This window comes from Cygnus atratus, chromosome 1, assembly GCF_013377495.2.
Source record: "Cygnus atratus isolate AKBS03 ecotype Queensland, Australia chromosome 1, CAtr_DNAZoo_HiC_assembly, whole genome shotgun sequence".
NCBI lineage: Eukaryota > Metazoa > Chordata > Aves > Anseriformes > Anatidae > Cygnus > Cygnus atratus.
In genome coordinates, this window is record NC_066362.1 from 77,656,788 (window position 1) to 77,677,122 (window position 20,335).

Genomic DNA, 20,335 nt, shown 5'->3' on the forward strand with positions numbered 1-20,335 from the left:
TGAAAAATAAAGAAACCCTCTACTCTCAAACAAACACCAAATAAGGTAGTAGCGGTGATAGGAGTTGTAGCAGTAATATTAATGATGATGGTGATGTCAGGAAGGTATGATCACCCTTGTTTTCATTCATACTTCATTCTTGTAAAATTTATAAAATCTATCTGCATTTCTAAATCATTCAATTCCATTAATATTTACAGAAAAAGTATTCTTGCCTTTTTAGGGGTTTTTCAAAGTTTCAGTCTACTGGGCATGCGATGATAATTGCTGTTCTGTTCTGCTTAATGATAGAGTCCTTTCCCTGTACAAAATAAGAAGCAGTTTCTTCTCCGCTTTTTATTTCTTTACACAACTCAGAGGCTCAAAGAAGATAATTACAAACAATGCCTGAAGAATGGTTCAGTTAATGTTAATTTATACAACAAACTAATTACTACCAAATGGTAAAAAATCACATGTGGAAGTTCCTGTCTCCCACGCACACAACTAAACCAGCAGCCATCTGTCTCAGCCTGGGAGCTCTCAGTGACAACCGAGGAAAGCAAGGCAAAGGATGGATCCAGATACACTAGCTGCTGCTTCTGACACAAAATCATGGCATTTAAACACCAGGCTCTGTATGGTGATCTTTGCAGTAGCATTTTTTCCCTTTCATTTATAAAACAAACAAAAAATACTGGCATCTGTAACTACCTTTCTATCTAAATTTTATCTCAATCACAATAATTTAAGATGAGGTCTAAAATACATCTGTCTATCAGCTTTCATTCTTCCTTCTGGCAATTTCTGTACAATGCTCTTTATAACATCCTTAATGTACTGCCTATCAGTAAGCATGAGGTGAGACAGTCTTTGAATTTGCTTACAGTATGATAGACATCATGACAGAAAAATGTGCTCTTTTTGTTTCAACATTTTTTTTCACCACCTGAGAATGCAATTTTCTCCAAAACCTTGAAAAATCAAAGCCAGTACAATTGTTAAATACCTTTATGGGATGCTCATTAAAAACTGACCGGGGAAACTAGCTGGGGACAAATCTTGAAGCATTTGTTCAGTTTAAAGTCTCATTGAATTCAGTGTGAGTGTTACTTTATTGAGGACTTCAATACCAGATCCTTTACATGAATAAGGACCTTGGCATTTTGACTGTTAATTATTCTCTGATTAGCTTGCATCTAGTGAAACAAACTAAACACAATATTATCCTCTAAGCTCTGTACAAGAAATCTCAACTCCAATATTCTCCTCTCCCTGTGAGATCAGAACTCCAACAGTCATCAAAGAAAGTGCTGCACATGAATAGGAGCAAAATATCAGAGTTTAGATTCACAGTACAAATTTCCAAGGAGAATTTCTTTTGCTAACAATAAAAACTTATAAATCTTTTTGTGTTTGAATATAAGGCAAAGTTCTCGTACCACAGAATGGCCTCTATGTATCTTATTTAGACCAAGGGTCAGTCCCTGCTTATGTTCATGTGAATCCCACACCAATGCCAAAGTACAACCTTATGACTTTATTAGAAAGAAATAAGGCAGGATAAGGTAAAGATTGAAGATCTTTTAGTAAAGATTAAATGTCTGTGGATTTGTGTTTCTGAATATTTATCTTTTCACAAACAAAGAACATGTTTTGGACGTCCTGAAATGACCATAAAGGAGGAACAAGCGTCACAGCAATTTAAAACAACCTTGTATTCTCATATTCATGAAGTAATGTGGTCATTATTTCTACACGGCAAGAACAGTTTTGACAGTTTAAATGAAGTAAACAAGAAGAGATCACAAGACAATCTACATAACCAACCAGTAATGCCTAATTCTTCTCCATTTATAGACATTCGCAGAAAAAAATTTACAGGGGAATGATTCTTGCATACCACCAGGAACATAAAATTTTACACAACAATATGTACTCACTGAAGTGAAGGACGATGAAGCAATTTTCCTGTTGCCATTACATTATATCATCAAGAGCTGTTTTCTGTGAATGGAAACCTAGAATCCTTTGTAAGGATTTCAATTTATTTCATAATGTTTTCACTTTTATTTTAGTGCACGTTATCACAGATTAGTTACAGTTTGTTTTCATTCCTCTGTTACAGTAGGAAAAAAAAAAATCACAATCCCAGTATATCGAGAACTGGACTTTGCTGTAACAAGCAAACTATTAGAGCTCTCAACAAGGAGTACGTGTGTGAAATGAACCACCAACTGCTGTATCGGTGAGTGAGATGAGGAGAAAAAGGAAGGGTCTTCCACTTCAGTGCATGTTGTGAAAAAAAACAAACAAACAAAAAAACAACACAAAAACCCCCACTAGTATCTGTAAGGATGCTTTGGACATCGTGCAGTCCTTGGTCAGTGACTGACATCAGGCCTCTTCCTTCCTCTTTCAGCCCAAGTAGCCTCAAGCAGCTCTCACAGCCAAAAGTCTGCCTCTAATTTTAGTTCCTACTCCTGGCACATGTTGTGTCCTAGATCACTGAAAGCCTTGAATTAATACACTAAGACCCAGTATTAAGCTAAAGAACTGACAGCTATATGGAATGGATTCAGCCTGTGAGGAAGGCTACCTGGGATTGCCTAAACAATCCTAATGTCCTCTTCTAGCAGGAACAAGATTTTTGAAAAAAAAAAGAGAAAGAAAAGAAAAGAAAAGTAGGAATCAATCAATCAAACAAACAAATCCGCACTAGTATTTCCACTATCCCAAGATTAATCAGATTTCAAGTGTGAATTCTAAGGAAGAGATAAGGCCTGAAGACTACCGCACATCTTAAACATCCCTTAAAGAGTTATACTGAAAAGCTTAAAAAAAATGCATGCCTGCTTCCCCCTTTCTTTTTCCCACACTGGTGCCTGTTTAAGCAAATGCAGAAGACATCTTCATTCTTCTCCTCTTACTGCTTTTTCACTTGTATTTATGTCTCCTAAAAAAGCCGAAGCAGATGAGTTAAAAATGGCCATATACTGCAACTCATTTGCTCCTGATAATACTTAGGACTATGGTGATTGGTAGGTTTAGTCTGTTTTCTGGCAAACCTTTATAATGCCCCATATAAGCAGATCAATTGTCACCAGAGGCATGTGAGAAACCAACGATGAAATGGGACTGGCAACTGAACTCTCTCTTGAGCACTTTAATGGCAGTTTACTCCATGCTATATTTAAGGCATAAGGCCAGGACCACACCAACATCCAACAAAAAGAGTTTACATTAGAAAAACTGGGAACATTTTGCAGTCTGACAATGTAAGGAAGCGCCTCTAATTTTGTTGTCTTTTTGTCTTCTGTAGGCCCCAATAATTTAAAATGTGTAACACTGTGCATTGTTTCCTTTTTCAGTAACCGATCTAACAACAAAATACTGGTAAAAAATGATAATGTAATAACATGACTAGCATCTCAAAAGAGCCACATTGTTTTTCACCAGAAAGAACAGGTTATAACCTAATACCCCACATCATGTGTGTTATTCGTCTGAAAATTTTATGGTTAGCTACAAAATGACTCCCAGTGATGTTTTCTTAATTCCTCTGAATTCAGATAGGATTGACTTGGCCAAACTTGTAATAGGAGAATGAATTTTGCCTGGATGTACATCCCATACCCCAAAGCTTCACAGGAGCTGTGAATCAATTAGATGACACAGCAAGAGGAAATGCATAAAAAAGACCTAAAATAAAATAATCTTCAGTGAAATGTCTCCATATTTAGTTAAACAGCATTGCTGATTAAGGCTGTACATGAGCTCAGTGTGGAATCCAGAATTGTTGCAGCTGAAAATCATTAGCAAAAGACTGCTGTCCTCTAGTTTCATCTTCATATATTAATTTCACACAGAAGGAAAAGAAACTATTTGGAAATACATTGCTTTATTTAAGTCTAGTGTATAGACATCTCAGCAAAAATACATTAACTGGCTTTACACTTTGCAACAAGACAGTGATCTTATACGATTTGCGTGAATACACAGTAATGACTAGAGCTGAAACAGTTTTTCTGCTTAGTTGTTGACTTTTTTCCTTTTTCTTTCCTTTTTTTTGTTTGTTTTTTTTTGTTTTTTTTCCTCATGCCTGACTCTGTGGGAGATAAGATGCTCAGTTACTGAAATGGGATATGTGTTGTGGGCAAAACAGGAAAAAAAAAAGATTTAGCAAAAAAAGATCAAGGATGCATACAATACTGAGAGGCTTTTTCTTCTTCCATGTAATCTTTGTCTCTAGAATATCTATTTACCATGAGATTGCGCGGCCTAATCTACAGCACAAAACTAATGCAGCATTCCAAACTATGCTGCAAAAACAGGACACTTGGATAACCACTTCCAAGTTGGGAGAGACATTTTCCTTTCTGATAAACTACTTGGACTCCAATAGTAGTAACTTCAGGGCTATATAAACCTTTAGCTGTGATCATTATTCTTGCAAAGAAATAACTTTTTTTTTTTTGAGGTGGAAAGGAAATTTCCCCTTGTGCATGTGGGCTGGACATTTGCAATTATGCTTCCTAGATATTTATAAAAGATCTGTGTATAATGACCAAGTAGCATGTCCTGCACACAACCAATTGCCTATGATTACAGGCATGGATTAAAACACTGCTGAATTTCAGATCTTCTTCTAGATGTCAGTTCCTGTGCTTCTATTAATGTTTTCAGAGATTCAATAATTTAGTTAACCATGGCTAATAAGCTCAAATCAACAACTGAGGTTCATGTCCTTCCCTGTGTCTTGCAGTGTATGTATATGTGTGCTGAATTGCTATTTCTACTGAACAGTGAGAATCTGGCTTTCCCTGTCAAAGATCTGTGGCTCTCCTTCCTCAGTCTGTGTAAGCTAGTACTTTACATACCTCCAAAAGGCAAGGCTGGGTGCTAATTCATCATGCACTATATTACTTAGATTCAAATATATTACCATCTAAGAAATGTAAGTTTCTAGCAATTAATGACTGCACAGACTTCGTTGTTGTTACCTTTCATCAGGTCTCTGTTTCTGGAAACTGGCAAGATCCCTGCCTGTTTAGGGATACAAGACCAATTCATGCTGGGTTCTTTACAAATCCTGTATTCGGTCAAATGTTGCCTTCTTCAAGCTTTGGCTGTATTCAGCAGGATTTGTGAACTTACATTTGAGAGCAGAATTTGGACCACCATGTTCTGTGGTGTCTTTTAACACTCCTGCACTCAGAAGTAAATCAAGGTGAGATTCCTCTCAAGAACAATGAGCCTAAAATACAAACTATAAAGCTTGCAACGGGGAGACCATGAATTCAACTGCAGTCTTGTGGCTCTCTCTTCCTGTCTCTGCCTCACATCGGTAAAAAGGAGAAAAGGGCAGCAGGCTCGTTAAGTCGCAGGATGTGGCCTGCATGGACTCAAGCTGAAGAGGAATCCAGCAAGAGCGACACAAGGTGCGCGCCTTCCCTCCTGCCCAAACATCAGGGCTGAGACATGCAGGGGTACATCTAATTCCCATTCTGTTTGCTTTGAAATTAATCATTTTCCTGAAAGTTGAATGCTTCCCCCTACACGCACCAATTCTTTCTTGCACAAAGTTGGGAACAACCTTTCCCATGTGCGTGGTGCCGCAACCCCATGCTGCCACCCGTCCATCAGGGCCCCTTTTTTCCTGGGGAGGGTGCGTGAAGAGGAGGGGGGAGGAAGAAAGCGGGAGGACCTCTACATCAATCAGAAATGTTTGGGGTGGGAAGCTGGGGGAGAAAAAGGGGGCGAGAGATAGAGATAGATTAGAGGGTAACAAAACCAGAGAGGAAGATAAACAGAGCCAAAAAGAAAAATGTCCTTTGTTCAGTTAAATGGCTCTCTGCTCCCAAGCCCTCGGCATGACTAATGCCACGCTGTGGTGTGTAAACCTCTTGGGCACATAACACAAACAAAGCATAACTCGGCCTGAACAAACAAAGGCCCAAGCAACAGTGATTGAATTCATCTTAAAACAACAAATCAATTCTTCCCTATTAATGCCCTAAATACCAGCGTAGGAGCACTGTCCTGTTGTAATAAACAGCCATGTGTTCAATTACCGTCTGTTTTCCCAACTACTGCTCTCTTCAGTAATTACACCATGCAATGCATTCTACATTGACATTATATTAACGTGCTGGGAGGAGAGATCTTAAATACGAATTAAATCAAGGCTAAACATTTCAGAGTCGCACAAGTGCTAACAGGGCATTCTTCAGTAGAAAGCATAGACTGAATTTTTTTGTTCCTTTCCTTTTCACCTTCATCCCCTGACTAAATAAATAAATAAAATGCGAGCTTGAAAGGACTCTGTTGCCCCAAAGAGTGCCACAGTAAACCTTTCATAAGCTCTCTAAACGTCCACTTCACCTGTACAAGATCAGCACTCAGTAAGTAGTGTTTCACAAGTCTCAACTTACGTCACATCAGCGTAGAAAAATCCTTCAACAATAGACAGGTGGCAACAAAGCAATGCAAGAAAAACAAAAGCAGAAAACTTTCTGTGCTGAGACAAATGCAGAAGAATAAAAGTTTCAGAAAAGGTTTCTTACCCTTTTGCAGACCTGTCAAACAACTTCTGTCGACTACAGAATAGCACACAGCAAACAGACCAAACAAAAGATATGATGAAAGACGTATTTACTTGTACAGGGCTCCTTCCCCCCACCTCAACCTTTCTTTCCATTTCATCTACACCCACACTGCACAGTTTGCATTGTGTTGTTAAATAACCAATAGCAACCTAGATGAAACAGTGGAAGGGTTTCTATGATGCTGTCAAGCACCAGACAGATGCTTGGCAGTGTCAATATGGTTCTTTACATTTGGGTTGTGCCAAGACTTGAAACGAAAAATAAAATAGGAATAAAAATAATACTTCAAAAAAGAGAAAGATGGCAATGAGTTAGTGCACAGACATGCAATAAATTTTTAAATCAATGGAGTATCATTCTACCTGCTGGGTTTTACTTCAGCAATTTGAACTGTTTTGGAAATAGATAAATAAAGGGTTGCTTTTTGCTTGTGTACTGGATTGCAAGAGTTTTAATAGAAAGCAAAATCAAATTCTGGGGGGTGTAATGACTGCAGATTTCTAGGCCCTCTGGAATATACCCATAGATTCCCGCTGTAAAGGCATGCCAAGTTATGTCTAGCATATGAAGTATGACAAACTTCCAAAATCTGTTTCAAAGTAAAATGCCTTAGGTGCTGCAAAACTTTTCTGACTGAGGCTTCAGAAGACAGAAATTTGCACATTTGGAGGAAATCAAATTTTGAAAGCCTTTCTGACTAAAATATTGCAGTTTATCCTCAAAACCATAATGTATAACATTCAGATACATATATGTTTTCATAACAACTGCTCATTTGTCCTCCTCAGGTCATTAGATACAAAACCATCCCCAAACCCTTCCAGGTTTTGAAAGTCATTTTCATTTAGTTGGTGGTTGTTTTTTTTTTCTTATTATTTTTTTCATTTCAGCTGCCAAACCAAGTCAGGGGAAAAGCTGTTTCCACCTGACCCAAAATGTTTTATTTAATCCTGACTGAAATGTTTTCATTTCTCTTTCAGATTAATCATCTTAAACATTTAATAACAAAAAATACCATTTCCAATGAAACATTTTGTCTAAAAACGTTGACTGTTCCAAATTTTCTACAATTTTTGGCTAAAATTAACTTGTTGAATTGCTAAATGGTATCAGCCCTTCATTACTATATAACAGGTTTTAGGGTTTTTTTCCCTCCAACTCTCCTTTAGTCTGAATGCTTTCTGAGTTTATGCATTACAGTAAAGAAATCACACACATACAGCATGTTTTCTCCTGAGGCAATACAGAAACCACAATACAATGAACTGTAGGAGAAGAAATTATTATGAATGGAGTTCTGTCTTCCCAGTACAGCTTATTTACAGTGTGGGAGATGTATATATTCCTGCAAAAGTGGCAACACTCAAACCACCTTAAAAATGCTGATGTTAAACAGACACATAACTAATAAAAGTAACCAAGGGCTTCAAACTTCAGAGTGTTTTTACAAGGCTACTTCATTAGCAAAACAAGCAAGTGGGAGTTGCTGCAAATGTTGCTCCTTGCCATACTAGAGGCTTTCCCTTGCTGCTGGTAAACAGAAGATGCAAGACAGCCTTGTGAATAGCTGACGGCACAGACTGAGATCTGAAGCTAAGTAGCCCGTATGACAGGTCATCTTAATCAACTTCAAAAAGCCAATCCACATGCTCGTCCCAGCTCCTAGCCTCTCCCTCCCTGATCGCTCTCTCACTCATTTGGCCATATTTTCCCCTTCCCCTTCTACTCTCTTGTCACAAATTGCGCTATTAAGAAAGCACACGGGGAGCCCTTCAGGTCTCCATCCTCTGGGCGCAGGTGGTGGGGAGAACTTTGAAGTGAGCTCTCCACTACCTCTAGTGCTGGCCGTGCCTCCTCCATGAGCAGCTCTTATTAAAAAAAAAGACCAAGTATCCACTAGAACAAAACCAAGCAGGCCTATTTAATTACGGCAAGCGCTCAAGATCCACTTCTTCATGTTAAACCACACAGTCTCACAAGCCTGGGAGGTCTGATTAATTTTAATATGCACGGTCATGACAAGCGCCTCGGGGGTAAGAGAGAGAAAAAAAAATCCTACAAACCCCGCTAGCTCAACAAATAGGTTTCTGCTAAATGCTGTGCATGTTGCCCAGATTAAGATGTTACTATTCAGCAAGGGCTTGAACCCTTAATATGAGGGACAAGAGGCCTGAGAAACAGGTGGCTCGCTCTTCACTCTTAAATAAATGACATCCCCAAAAGCTGTGGCACAGAAGCGTGCAGAAAGAGTTGGCACAATCCCTCATGTATATTTGTATATTGCCCATCTGGGTCAGAGGTTTCTCCAGCAGCGATCCATGGGCTGAAATGAAGCTCAGAAAGTTAATGGCTTTTCCAGAATTAAAAAAAAATAATAAAATAAATCAGAGAGGAAAAAAAAAAGTCAGACTGCAGGCTGATCTAACTGGAATACACTGGGTGCAACAGGTAAATCAAAATGAAAAGTGGTAGCAAGCTTTGAAAACACCCACTGAAATGAATGATGACTATTGAAGAGTCTGCCTATCTGGGGGAGTTAGGGGCAGACAGGAGCCCAAATCATTATTTTGGTTTTGGTGAACCACTTATATGCTGCAATATAAAATTTGGGAAGTGAGAGAGCAAGCATTTAGCTTTGGCTACTTCCTGTCCAATATTATGGATTGAATGCACCCTGAAAGGAAATTTTAATTACGAAGACTTACGAAGGATAGAGAATTACGAATTACGAAGAATAGAGAAGACTTTCATTCTAAAACAGGAACAGGGAGAGGGACTACATCTTCACTCCAAAAGCACAAGTTTCCTGCATCTCGCTTGACTATAATGCTTTCTTCTATATTTAAGATGCTGTATCAGCATCTCAGATGCCTTTATCAAAAGAGAAAAGAAAAATCCGAAAGCTACAAACCTTTGAGGATGTAAGCATGAGAGACTTGGAAGGGAATCTAAGCAAATTTTGAAAACATCCATAGAAATAAGCCATGACTATCAGGCTCAACTATTAGGAAGGAAAACACTTAAAAACTGAAGGTGACAAATGAACCAACTTCACTTTGAGCAAGTAAGAGCTGGCAGGACTTCAAGCTAGGCTACCTCTGTTCCAGAGTTAAAGCACTTGTTAATAAAACTTTAAGCCACCACAGCATTTAAGAGTGCCTTTTCTTTGCATAGGCCTATTTTACAAACTTCATCATCTTTTTTTCTTTAATCAGCAGTATATGAACGCACATTTCCATATGGCAGTCTCTGAAAGAAGTGCATGGAAGTTTAATGTTGGCACGCTCTACAAGACACATTTTCTTGTGACAGACTGCATAGACGAACATGGAACCACAATGGATGCACTTGAAGCATCCTTCTACAGCAGCAGGAGTGTATGAACAAAACTTAAAAGTACTCAGCTGAAAAGTATCCTTGTTTGTCCTTCAGTAGAACAGCATTACAAAGCCTCTTCAACGTGTATTTTGTCAAAGGGACAGTGCAGCACCAAATAAAAGAAATTCAAACCTCAACCAATCAGAGTATCCTTAGGGTTTTCCCCTGGATCTGTTCACTTTATGTCTTCCCATCTCATCAGACATAACTTAAAAATGAGAGTCTGCATTTCAAAGGACTCTCTTGTGCCCATTAATGGTATGCTCCGGAATTTACGGCTTAAGAAGAAGGAGACCTCTTGATTTCTTTAAAAGATATGGTGATTAAAAGTTTGATAATATTAGGAGATATTCTGGGATCTTATTTCAACTAGAGAGCCTGAATTCAACATGGTACACTTTTATAGACTACAGAACTGCTTAAACAACAGCCATTTAAATTACCACAGGAACAGGTGTTGTGATTTATAATGTAAACCTAAACATCAAACACAAATAGCCTTTGGGGGATGTTCAGAAGACAAAAATCATGCCCAAGATGCCTTTCTCATCACTTTCTTTCTGACAAAATAATTACTTACAGTATTGCAGTATACTATTATAGATGAGGATCTAGTATTCACATTGCCTGTTGAAGCCCTGCTTCAATATACACTATCTGCTTTCTGAACACTTGAGATTAATTGTTCCTGCTCAGAAGACCTAAGGACTAGCAGATGGAAACTCTGGAGTAGGAACAATACTAAACACTAAATATACATAATTCTTGTGTGTGCATATTTATATAAATATTTACTTATAAATATACACTTTATATGTATGTCTGTGTATATGTATTTACAGAACAAGAACAAAAAAGAATTGAGTGTCAGAGATTCTTATTAAAGAAGAATGAGCCATGCAGATGAATGAATGCACACGTGTGCACACACTCATACACACAGCCTCTGTGGTCAGGCAGATGTCCGTATAATCCCTTTTATCAAGAATTCCTACATATTCTGTACAATAATATAGATCTGGCCTCAAAATACACAGTACAGCTGTTTTAAACACAAAGTCACAGATACATAACCTGTTGAAAACATTTTGAACAGAACTGAAGAAGAAGATTGATTCTTAATTAAAATTTAGGAGATGTAAAGAGCCAGTGAGCTAAAAATAGGAGAGAGTTTACTTGTTTGCCTGTTTTTTTTTCCAGGAGCCAAGCCACACGCTTAGAGCAAAGGCTACACAGATTTCAGAGATTTAATTTTCCACAAGCACAGGCCATAAATTAAAATACAGCAATCCAATCCCATTAATAGTGCAAGAAAAAGCTAAGTGGCTGCTTTGGTCTTTGCTTTCATGAACTTGTGTCAAGCCCAGTGACTTCAAAGAGATTTCCATTTCATTTCTACAAATGAAGAGAACAGACAGACAGAGAGTCTCTGCCATCCTCTGATGCCTTAAGAAAACAGAAGAAAAACATGCCTGTATCTCATTCGCCTAATGATTTTAGCTGCAAAAGGAATCCCATGGTCGGCAGACGACCCTCAGGGCAAGGGCTTGAGGTCTGTCACAGTATATAAGGCTTCTCCAAACCCACTCCATTATCTTCATTATTGTATACCAGGAATAAAAGGGGACTGACTCCTCTTCTGAAGTTCAAGTTAGAAAGGACAGAATGTTTCATTTAAAATAACATTGTGTGACTTCAGTAATAGGTTTATGCCTTTGGGGGCCTAAATACTAAAGCTGCATATAAGGATTTTCTGCAGAATTTGAGAGAAGAAAAATGAACACTGTATTAGCAATGAGTAAAATTCCGCAAGTTTTAGGTTCACTGTAACACTCCATGCCTCTGTGTCAGTATGACTCATTGTCAATCACATACTTTCATAAAGCAAAAGTAAAATGGCAAGTTTACAGGAAAAAAAAAAAAAGAGCATGGGGCTTAAGAGCGAAGTATAAAACCCCATGAAAATCAAAACCAAACACATATGCAAGGAAGAAAAGGAAGTGACAAGCTTTTGGAAAGTTCTTAGGAATTAGTAGGTAGTATGGCTTCCTATAGGGAACATTATAACCAAGGGCATATGTACAACAAAGCAACACAGAAGTCACATATATGAACAGAGATACTTCCCTTGTCAATGCATGTGTGGACACATGTATATATTCAAATACATGCATACACACGTGTGCATTCATGCACTCTGAGCAGTAAGTTTCACAACACTGTAAAAGTTGATGTAATTTATTGATGAAATTTACTAAGTACTAACTTACTTTCTGACAAACATAATTTAAGAAAACCATTTGCCTTATGTTAATAAACTTTCTTAAAACAGTCAGACCTGCATCAATATTTTGGAATATCTCATTTGTCCTCAAAAGCCATTTAAGAAAAGAGAAGTCTTTCACGGACTGGTAGGAGGTTTGGATCAAGACCTAAAGTTGTCTAACCAACATTTCTTTTTTTTCCATTTTGAAGAAACGGGCCATTTGAAAGAATGCTTCAAAAGCACTTTTCCCACAGTAATTCAGAAGGCAATTTCAAACAATAAAAACAGAGCAAACACAGGCCATTGTACAAGTTAAATAATATATAAACTTGTGAGTACATAGAGAAATGGGAATCTGGCTCATATTTGGTCTTCAAAAGATTCATGGGAAATTGATTTAATTAAATCTCAGTTACTGGTGCAAATGTTCCCCTTTCTTCCCAAAGAGAAATAAAGTATTATATCATTGTTGTTGACATAATACAGCAAAGCTTAAACAAGATTCTTGGTTTTACCCTACACAGCTCCACAAACAAGAAAGGCTAAAAATTACTGAAATACACAGTGATCACGCATTGTTGAATTCTTATCTACATGTACTACTAAAGATTTTCACTGGTAACTTTTCTTATTCACAAGGAAAGTCATTAATATGCTAATTACCTGACCAGTAACCAGTGGTGACTGACTTCTGTACTTCAGCACTACATGAAGAAGCCATGACGATATGTAGATTTTCTACTGTAGTTGAAACTGAAAAATCATGCTTGTAGTAGTATTACAAGTATGAACAAGTATGTACTACTACAAGCATGATTTTAGGGCAAGAGACTCTTTTACAGCAAGAGGCTCGAATCTGTGGAGGATCTCTAAGAACAGTCTTGCCATCTGCACCCAGAAATATATATTTTTTAATTAGCCACTCTAAAAACAACCATGTTGGCTGAAGGGAAGGGGGAGGGAGACTTGTCAAAATGATGTATTTGTCCCTCAACACCTTTCAATGCTCTTATGCAAGTCTAATTTTCTTCCTAGCTAGCTCACCTAACTGGCCTCCTTTTGTTTCATGTCCTGTTTCCCATTCTCTTCTAACTTCTGAACTTTTGTTAGTTCGCTTTTAAGGAGAAAGGGAAAAAAACCAACGTTTTCTATTCATTTTTTTTCCTGGATGGGGAGTAAGCAGACATGAATATGGCACCCTCATAATGATTTAACTAGGGCTTAATGAAATTTTCATCACAACCTGCTGTTCATTTTAATGGCCTTTGAAAGACAATAGAACAATGGCTAGAGGAAAGAAAAGATTTTCTGGTGCATGCATTTGCAAAGCCCAACATTCAGTTTCTCCCCCTCCCCTCTCTTCCAATCTCTTCACAAAGCTGTAGATCTTTTGTTTGTGCTGTATATTGTCATTTTAGTAGAGCTGAGATAATGCACAGGCTCTGTAACCATTCTCATGGCTATCTGTGGCCTTTCCTCAATGAAGTCTGTGCAGATGGTACAACCTCATAGTCAACACAGTATTTATACACTGCACAGAAGCCCCTGCTCTTTCCACTCAGAAATCTGGTCTCCTTCCACCCTCCCTCCCCATACTCAGGAAAGAACTTTTCCATTCAAAGGCACAAGGTAGATCATAGCACTGGCCATTAAGTCAATGTAAACTCTAAATGAAATGCTGTGATTATATGTAATATTCCAAAAAATGCTGAGGCAAAGAATTTTTTTCCCAGCAGACCCTTACAGCATGTTCCAGGCAAGAAGAGAAGATTAATTCACAATCCTGTCATGTTCATGTATGTGACAGTGTGACTGTGCTTGCATCCATATTTTCATTCCAGTATGCAGGTTGTCATAAATTTTTCTTGTAGGTGCTGTCAATTCATGCTTAAACACTGAGGTGGCTTTGAAGGCCATGCTTTCAAACATTTGAAATTAATTTCTACAACAGGATAGGCAAGTGTAAATGAAAACATAGTGGTATTACTGTGCATTTGGGAATAAGTCTCAGTGAGTTCATGCAACACCAACTGGTCTACAGGCTCCTGGAAATCTAGTTGTAAATATATATGCTGGATACCTATGGAGAATACAGTGAAAACTACACCTTCCAGTCAGGGGGTTGACTCTACCCCAAAAAGATGGGAACTGAAAATCTTACTTAAAGTTGTTCTGTGGCTTCTCAGGGATGAGATGTTTGGTCTTAGTCCACAGAGCACAAATTGCATCATCACTGACTGGACATACAGTCCCAAAAAAAACTGATTCTCCAGAGATGTTTCCTATATGCCTGGGCTGAAACTTGCTGGCCACACACAATGCAGAGAAAGCCTGTACTCTTGTTTGTTTGTATTGTACCCTGCACTACAGGTAAATAAAGAATGACATGATAAGACATGCTCCATCCAAAAGCTTTCAGAAATTCCACATTTAACTGCTTACCTTTCAAATAATGGCATGTCTACTTTTCACAAGATTTCAGAAAAAAAATTACTTTGCTGATAACCCTGCTTTTTGCTCTAAAAATGGTGGGGTAGGGAGTGGTGTAAATGATCCCCAGGCTGTTAAAACTACAATGTTCATTATACCATATTGAGGGGGTTAACATGATGATGTGTCTATTGTAACTGTGACAAGAAGACCGTATGTCAGACAAAGGCTCTCATTTGGGAAGAGCTAAATATGTTAACTGTGATGGGATATTGTTAAAATTTACCTATAATGTAGACAAGAACTATGAGTTCTTTACTTCAATTTTGCTAGCAAGAAAAAGCAAATGGAGCAGAAAATGGGAAGATTAAAAAGTACACATATCCAAAGAAACTGGAGAAAAGAAAACGAAACGGAAAAGTTTGGCCATTTTCCTTACCTTCTGGCTCGTTTTTGATGAGCTCTTCCATTTTTCTTTGCTTAAGGGTGTCTACAACATCCGCTAGGCTCCCTTTGCGCCTTTCAGGGGTTCCCAGGGCTGTGCTGGACAATGACTCTCCACTCTGACGCCCACCTTCTTCTGCCTTCAAGGGTGAGGTAGATGAGTTGTGCGGGGCAAATGAAGACATCACTTTATTGCCATCAACTTCCTGAAAGAAGAGAAAAATGAGCTGAAACCTTTCTTTTCTTAAAGAAGTTAAAAAAAAAAAGATGGAAAGAAAGAAAAATCCTTTGTTCTTTGAGTTCATTGCTGTTTGTTCTTCTGTTGAAACCTTTAAAAAGGCATGCAATGCTTCAAAAACACCCAGAACAAAGGCTATCCATAAAGCATAAACCAAGATTACAGGCTGAAGTGAACAAAGATCAGCTTGCAAGAGAGAAACATAAAATACAGTTTTTCCCTAATTGAGAAGAAGTGTTGTACTCATAGGTTTCCTAATAACAATGATATTGATTACCTTTAATTGTTTGCTCTTTTAAAACTTTCTTTGCAAAAATATCTTCAATTTTTACAAGGACTATTAATTTCCTGACTTTATAAAGTACTTAATGCCATGATGGCTAGTTGCTATAAGAAATGAAATAGTAATCAAATATTAAATGCCCTTCGTCATATGATTTATTTTAACACACAGTTCAAGCAGTTCTTCCATCTTTAAGGGATGAAGCAATAGTTTTCCATCTTCTAATTCTCTTTCTATTCCCCTGTTCCATCTTACACCCTCATTTCTTGTAGAGACAGTATTTTTCACAAAGGTGGTCCTAATGACTTTCATTGGCAGCACAGTGACAAAACTCTATGACTTCCTGGAATATACACACAACCGTCCTCACGTGACACTCCACAGAGGTCTACTCATTAATTTTAATGGAAACCAAAACTGGTTCCAGCATCTTCAAACTCGCCTTCATTAATGTGAGAGCCTTCTCCTCCACGCCTCCTCCAACATAAAGCAATGTTCTCTGCACATATTCCTTTCGCCTTTTATCTCCGATATCCTTCTGTACAAATCTCTGAAACACTTTCTTTTTTTTTCTCTGCTAATGTACACCATCTATACCTTGCAAAACTTAGGCCAATGACTCCAAAAAAAGAGTACACGCATTGCATAATATACCGTGGCAAACATTAACAATTTTTATCAGATTCTCCAGACTTGTATTTTTTTCTTTTTGATAATACTGATCCATTACATTTTTGTATTCCAGATGTTTAATTAATATTATTTCTACAAAAGTCACTGGACCGTCTTCTGATCTGAGTTACAGACTTGGTTGAAAAAATCTTACTAATTTTTTAAGTGTTTTTATTTTATGAAAGGGAGACACGATCCATTTTCAGTGATTTTTTGGTAATACTTTTATCTCTTGTTCTTGAATAATTTTTAAGGTTTTCCTAAACCCCAACGCTTCAGCAAAAATAATATATCTTTTCCTCAGTAGAAAATTAATTGCTAGGAGCTATCTCAACAAAATTTGAATAAAGGAACATGGAAGATATGAAGTTAAGAATGTATTTGTTTTCACAGATTACTTCATTTTGGCAAAAAGACTGCTGTTGGTTAAGAAAACTTTTAGTGCAAACATTTTTGAGCAGCTTGAATGTGTTATACTAGTGAATGAATTTCCTAACAGAATCGGATTTAACTGAGATTACAATCTGGGCCATCATATGCCCCAAAAGCCAAACCTAGTGATGTTAATGAGAGACTTTCTACTGACGTCAGTGAGCTTTTGACCAGGGCCTAAAAACATTTTCCAACTTTAGTCAACAGATGCACTCCTTTATGTTCTTGAAACTCCCTCCGTTTTTGTTGTGCACTTGGAAAATTACTAGTTGTTAATGCTCAACTTCAAAAGTCAGTTGGAGCTGAATGCATTTTTTTTCACATGTACATACCTGAGAAAACTAAGTTTTTTATGCTGATCTAGATGAGCTAGGTAATGAACTTCAGCATCAGTTCAGATTTTATCGAACATTCAAACCTATTGTCACCAAGTGGTAATTTTTTTTCCTACAGACAACGCCAAGAGGAAATATCCTGAAAGCTGCTTTCTTGTTCATACTTCAAAGACAGATAAGCCAAATGCCATCCTTAGTTCTTAGACCTACCTATATCATAAATTATTTATAGAAACAATATCCTTCCTAATTTTATCAGGCACTAGTTCCTTGTTTTTATTCCAAAATGGACCCCAAAGACACTCTCTCATGTTTCTGTGTATGTCACATTTTGGACACAAACACAAAGGACTTGCAACAGCTGCCTAAACCTCAGGAATCATCACTGTCTCCACATGCATTTTTTGTGCAGGCAAGTGTTTTTACACATACAAATATATTCTGTGTATATAACAAGATTGTTATAAGAAAAGAAATCTACGTACACAAGGATTGGAGGGATATGTAAGGTAATACAAGGTAATTTTTGAACTCTCAAATTGCTTGACATTGAAATGGAACCCACAATATTTCTAGTATCCCTGAATTTTTTCTGCATCCAATTCTGGGGAAAAGAAAGTATGACAGGGAAAGGGCAGAAGAGTAGTCTGTGAGAAAAAGCATGATGACGAGGCTCTGGACACTCAAGTCCTTGTTCTTGTAGATGTTCTCTGTAACCATGAGAAAAGTCACCTTTGTGTCTGCATTTCAGTTTTCTACCTGTAAAATAGGCACTAAAGAAGTAATTTCTTACGTTGTAAAGGTTTTGGAATGATGAAATCATTAAAAAGAGAGAGATGCCCTGATACCACAGTTCTGGCTAAAAGCATTTACATAGTACCACAGCTAAGAAGACTCTGTAGCTGGACAAGGAAAGGGAATGCTCTACACAGTTTTTTAAAGATAAATCATGTAGTCTACTACACATCTAAGCAGTCATCCCCCAAACAAATTGTTTCTCTAGACTGCTCTTGTTATGTGTGCATGTATGCGGTGTTTGCGTATCACATACATGGGCTATTTATACACTTGTGGGATTTAACATACACTCCACTTAATCAAAACACATATACAGTAGCGGAACAGCTGCAATCACATCTCAGTGGGCTAAATTATGGTACACCAGTGAATTATTCATTCAAAAGGATCTGTAGCAATCACACATTCATTGCGTGATTTGCAGTCTAAGAGGAATCCTCTCCTTTCCGTACCAGTGGATGAGTGCACACATCAGCTAGTGGCATTGATGAGAGTTCAACACATATACTCCAGCAGATCAGCTCGAGAATATGCCTTCCCCACTTGTCCACGGTCCTTTTATTGTCATTCAGAACAACCACCTGAAATGCTCAGCTATTATCTTGGCTTTCACTTTACTTGCTTCTGGTTTATTTTGATCTTTCTTATGTCATTATTGAGGAAAACAAAAAAGAAATTTCAGTGGTTCTGGAGTTTAACAATATAAAAAGAAAATACAGGATACTTCCAAATAAAACTTACTCATGTCAATGGTTATAAAAAGCTAAAAAACTTTCAGCAAACTCCTCTGAAAGTAAGTACATGAGTTTAATCATCCCCCTGAAAACACCCAGAGAAAGCTTTTAATGGCAAGAAAGATATCCCAGCAACAGCCTAACATTTATCCCCTGGGAAGGAAGGTCCCCCTAACATGTGAGATTTATCAGGTTCCTTCTTTAAAAAATTTGCATGACTTTTTTTTTTTTTTTCCAGCTACCTGAGAGAAAAGCAACAACACCCTAACAAATGGTATATCCACTAATGACATTTCGAAGTGAGGTCTATCAAGCCCCATGAAGCCCTCTATCTCAGTCACCAAAAGAGGGGAAAAACTGACACACTCTTTTCCCAAAGAAGAGTCTTCCTCAGCTGCATAGCCATTTCACCTGTTCAAGTGTGATTACACTCCAGCCTCTGGCACTGTTAATCCTGGTAACAGTTTTATGCAGTTAGCAGCTGCTCCATGGATGGGGCTCTACCGTTCGTTTGCACTGCAAATCGCCCTGCTAATGCGTGCTGGCACATTTCATCAAACTGTGCTGGGATTGTACTCACCCACAACTGATGCTGTTGCTTCTTGCTTTTCCCACTTGAGAATGGGAGACAAGACCTAGACAGATCCTGCTGACTGAAACACCCTGGGACCTTCTGTCCCCCACAGCAACAACAAGAAAAAGGACTGGACCACGTTTCGTGTCTTCTGCTTCTGTCTCAAGCTAGAATCCACAGGACGACTTGTTTAGCTACAATAAAGTTGCGGCTGTATTGCCAAGCAGCTTTCCACCTATGGAGGAAATACCTCTTCCAAGGTTTAATGATAAAACAGGCTTCTGCCCTTTCAGGATGAGGTCAATAATCTTCCTTTGTTAATCTTGGGCAAGCTTTACTTAATCTAGCCCCCTTGTCACCTTTGTGATTGACAGGAAAAGTCATGTCACTGGACAATGAACTTATCCTCACTGAGCAATAGCTTTTTTAAAAGATTACACAATGTTACCCTTGCTCTCATAAAAAGTGCAAACATTTTGCTGTTAAAAGAACCTATTCATTCCAACTGTATCTTTCAGCTTTTCTCTCTTCCTTTCCAGGGTCCAAGCAAGACCTATTTCAGCTCTAAAAAGGGACAGCAAAATGCCTAATGAGAAGAAACAGGTTGTTCTTAGTGAGATTTCCAAAATATCACTTAGTGCTCTAAATAGATTTCAGTTTCTTCTTCCTCATCTAACCATGTACTTTATTGCTATCTGCAGTTGCACTCGGACAAAATGTGCTTCTGTGACACTGAATTTTTGTCCCAAACCAACCACTAATCGAAGCAAAGAAAACTCTAAACTAAGTCTGAAACTGTTAATTACCACCATATGGAATGCAAGAAGGCAGCATCTGCAGAAAAAAAAAAATATTTATATATATAAGAATCAAGCTTTTGGCTTTGCAGACGAAAACACCTGGAATAAAATACTTGAGTCTTTAAAACAAGCACGATATTGTCTGATTTTAAGGAGCTTGTGATCCTAAAAGCTACCTAACAGGTTCTTTTTTTCAAAGCTGGAATTTTGCACATTCTTTGCTCTTTTATAATGTGTAAAGAAGACACGAAAGCAATTTTTTTTTTTGCTCTACTTTTTACATTACACATTGAGGCCTATCTATTTTATAGTCTCCATAGTGACCAGGAAGCTGCTAACAGTGTGACATAAGATATAATCAAAA

General features: G+C 37.8%; 1 protein-coding gene across 13 annotated transcripts in view; it reads right to left on the reverse strand.

Moving 5' to 3' along the window:
- Window positions 1-20,335, reverse strand: part of SOX5 (SRY-box transcription factor 5) — a 641,693-nt gene that overhangs the window by 207,483 nt on the left and 413,875 nt on the right. For all 13 annotated transcript variants that reach the window (XM_050715320.1, XM_050715327.1, XM_050715319.1 and 10 more), the window contains one exon: window positions 15,101-15,311. In XM_050715320.1, coding sequence (XP_050571277.1) covers window positions 15,101-15,311 — 211 coding nt within the window. The remainder of the gene's footprint in view (window positions 1-15,100; window positions 15,312-20,335) is intronic.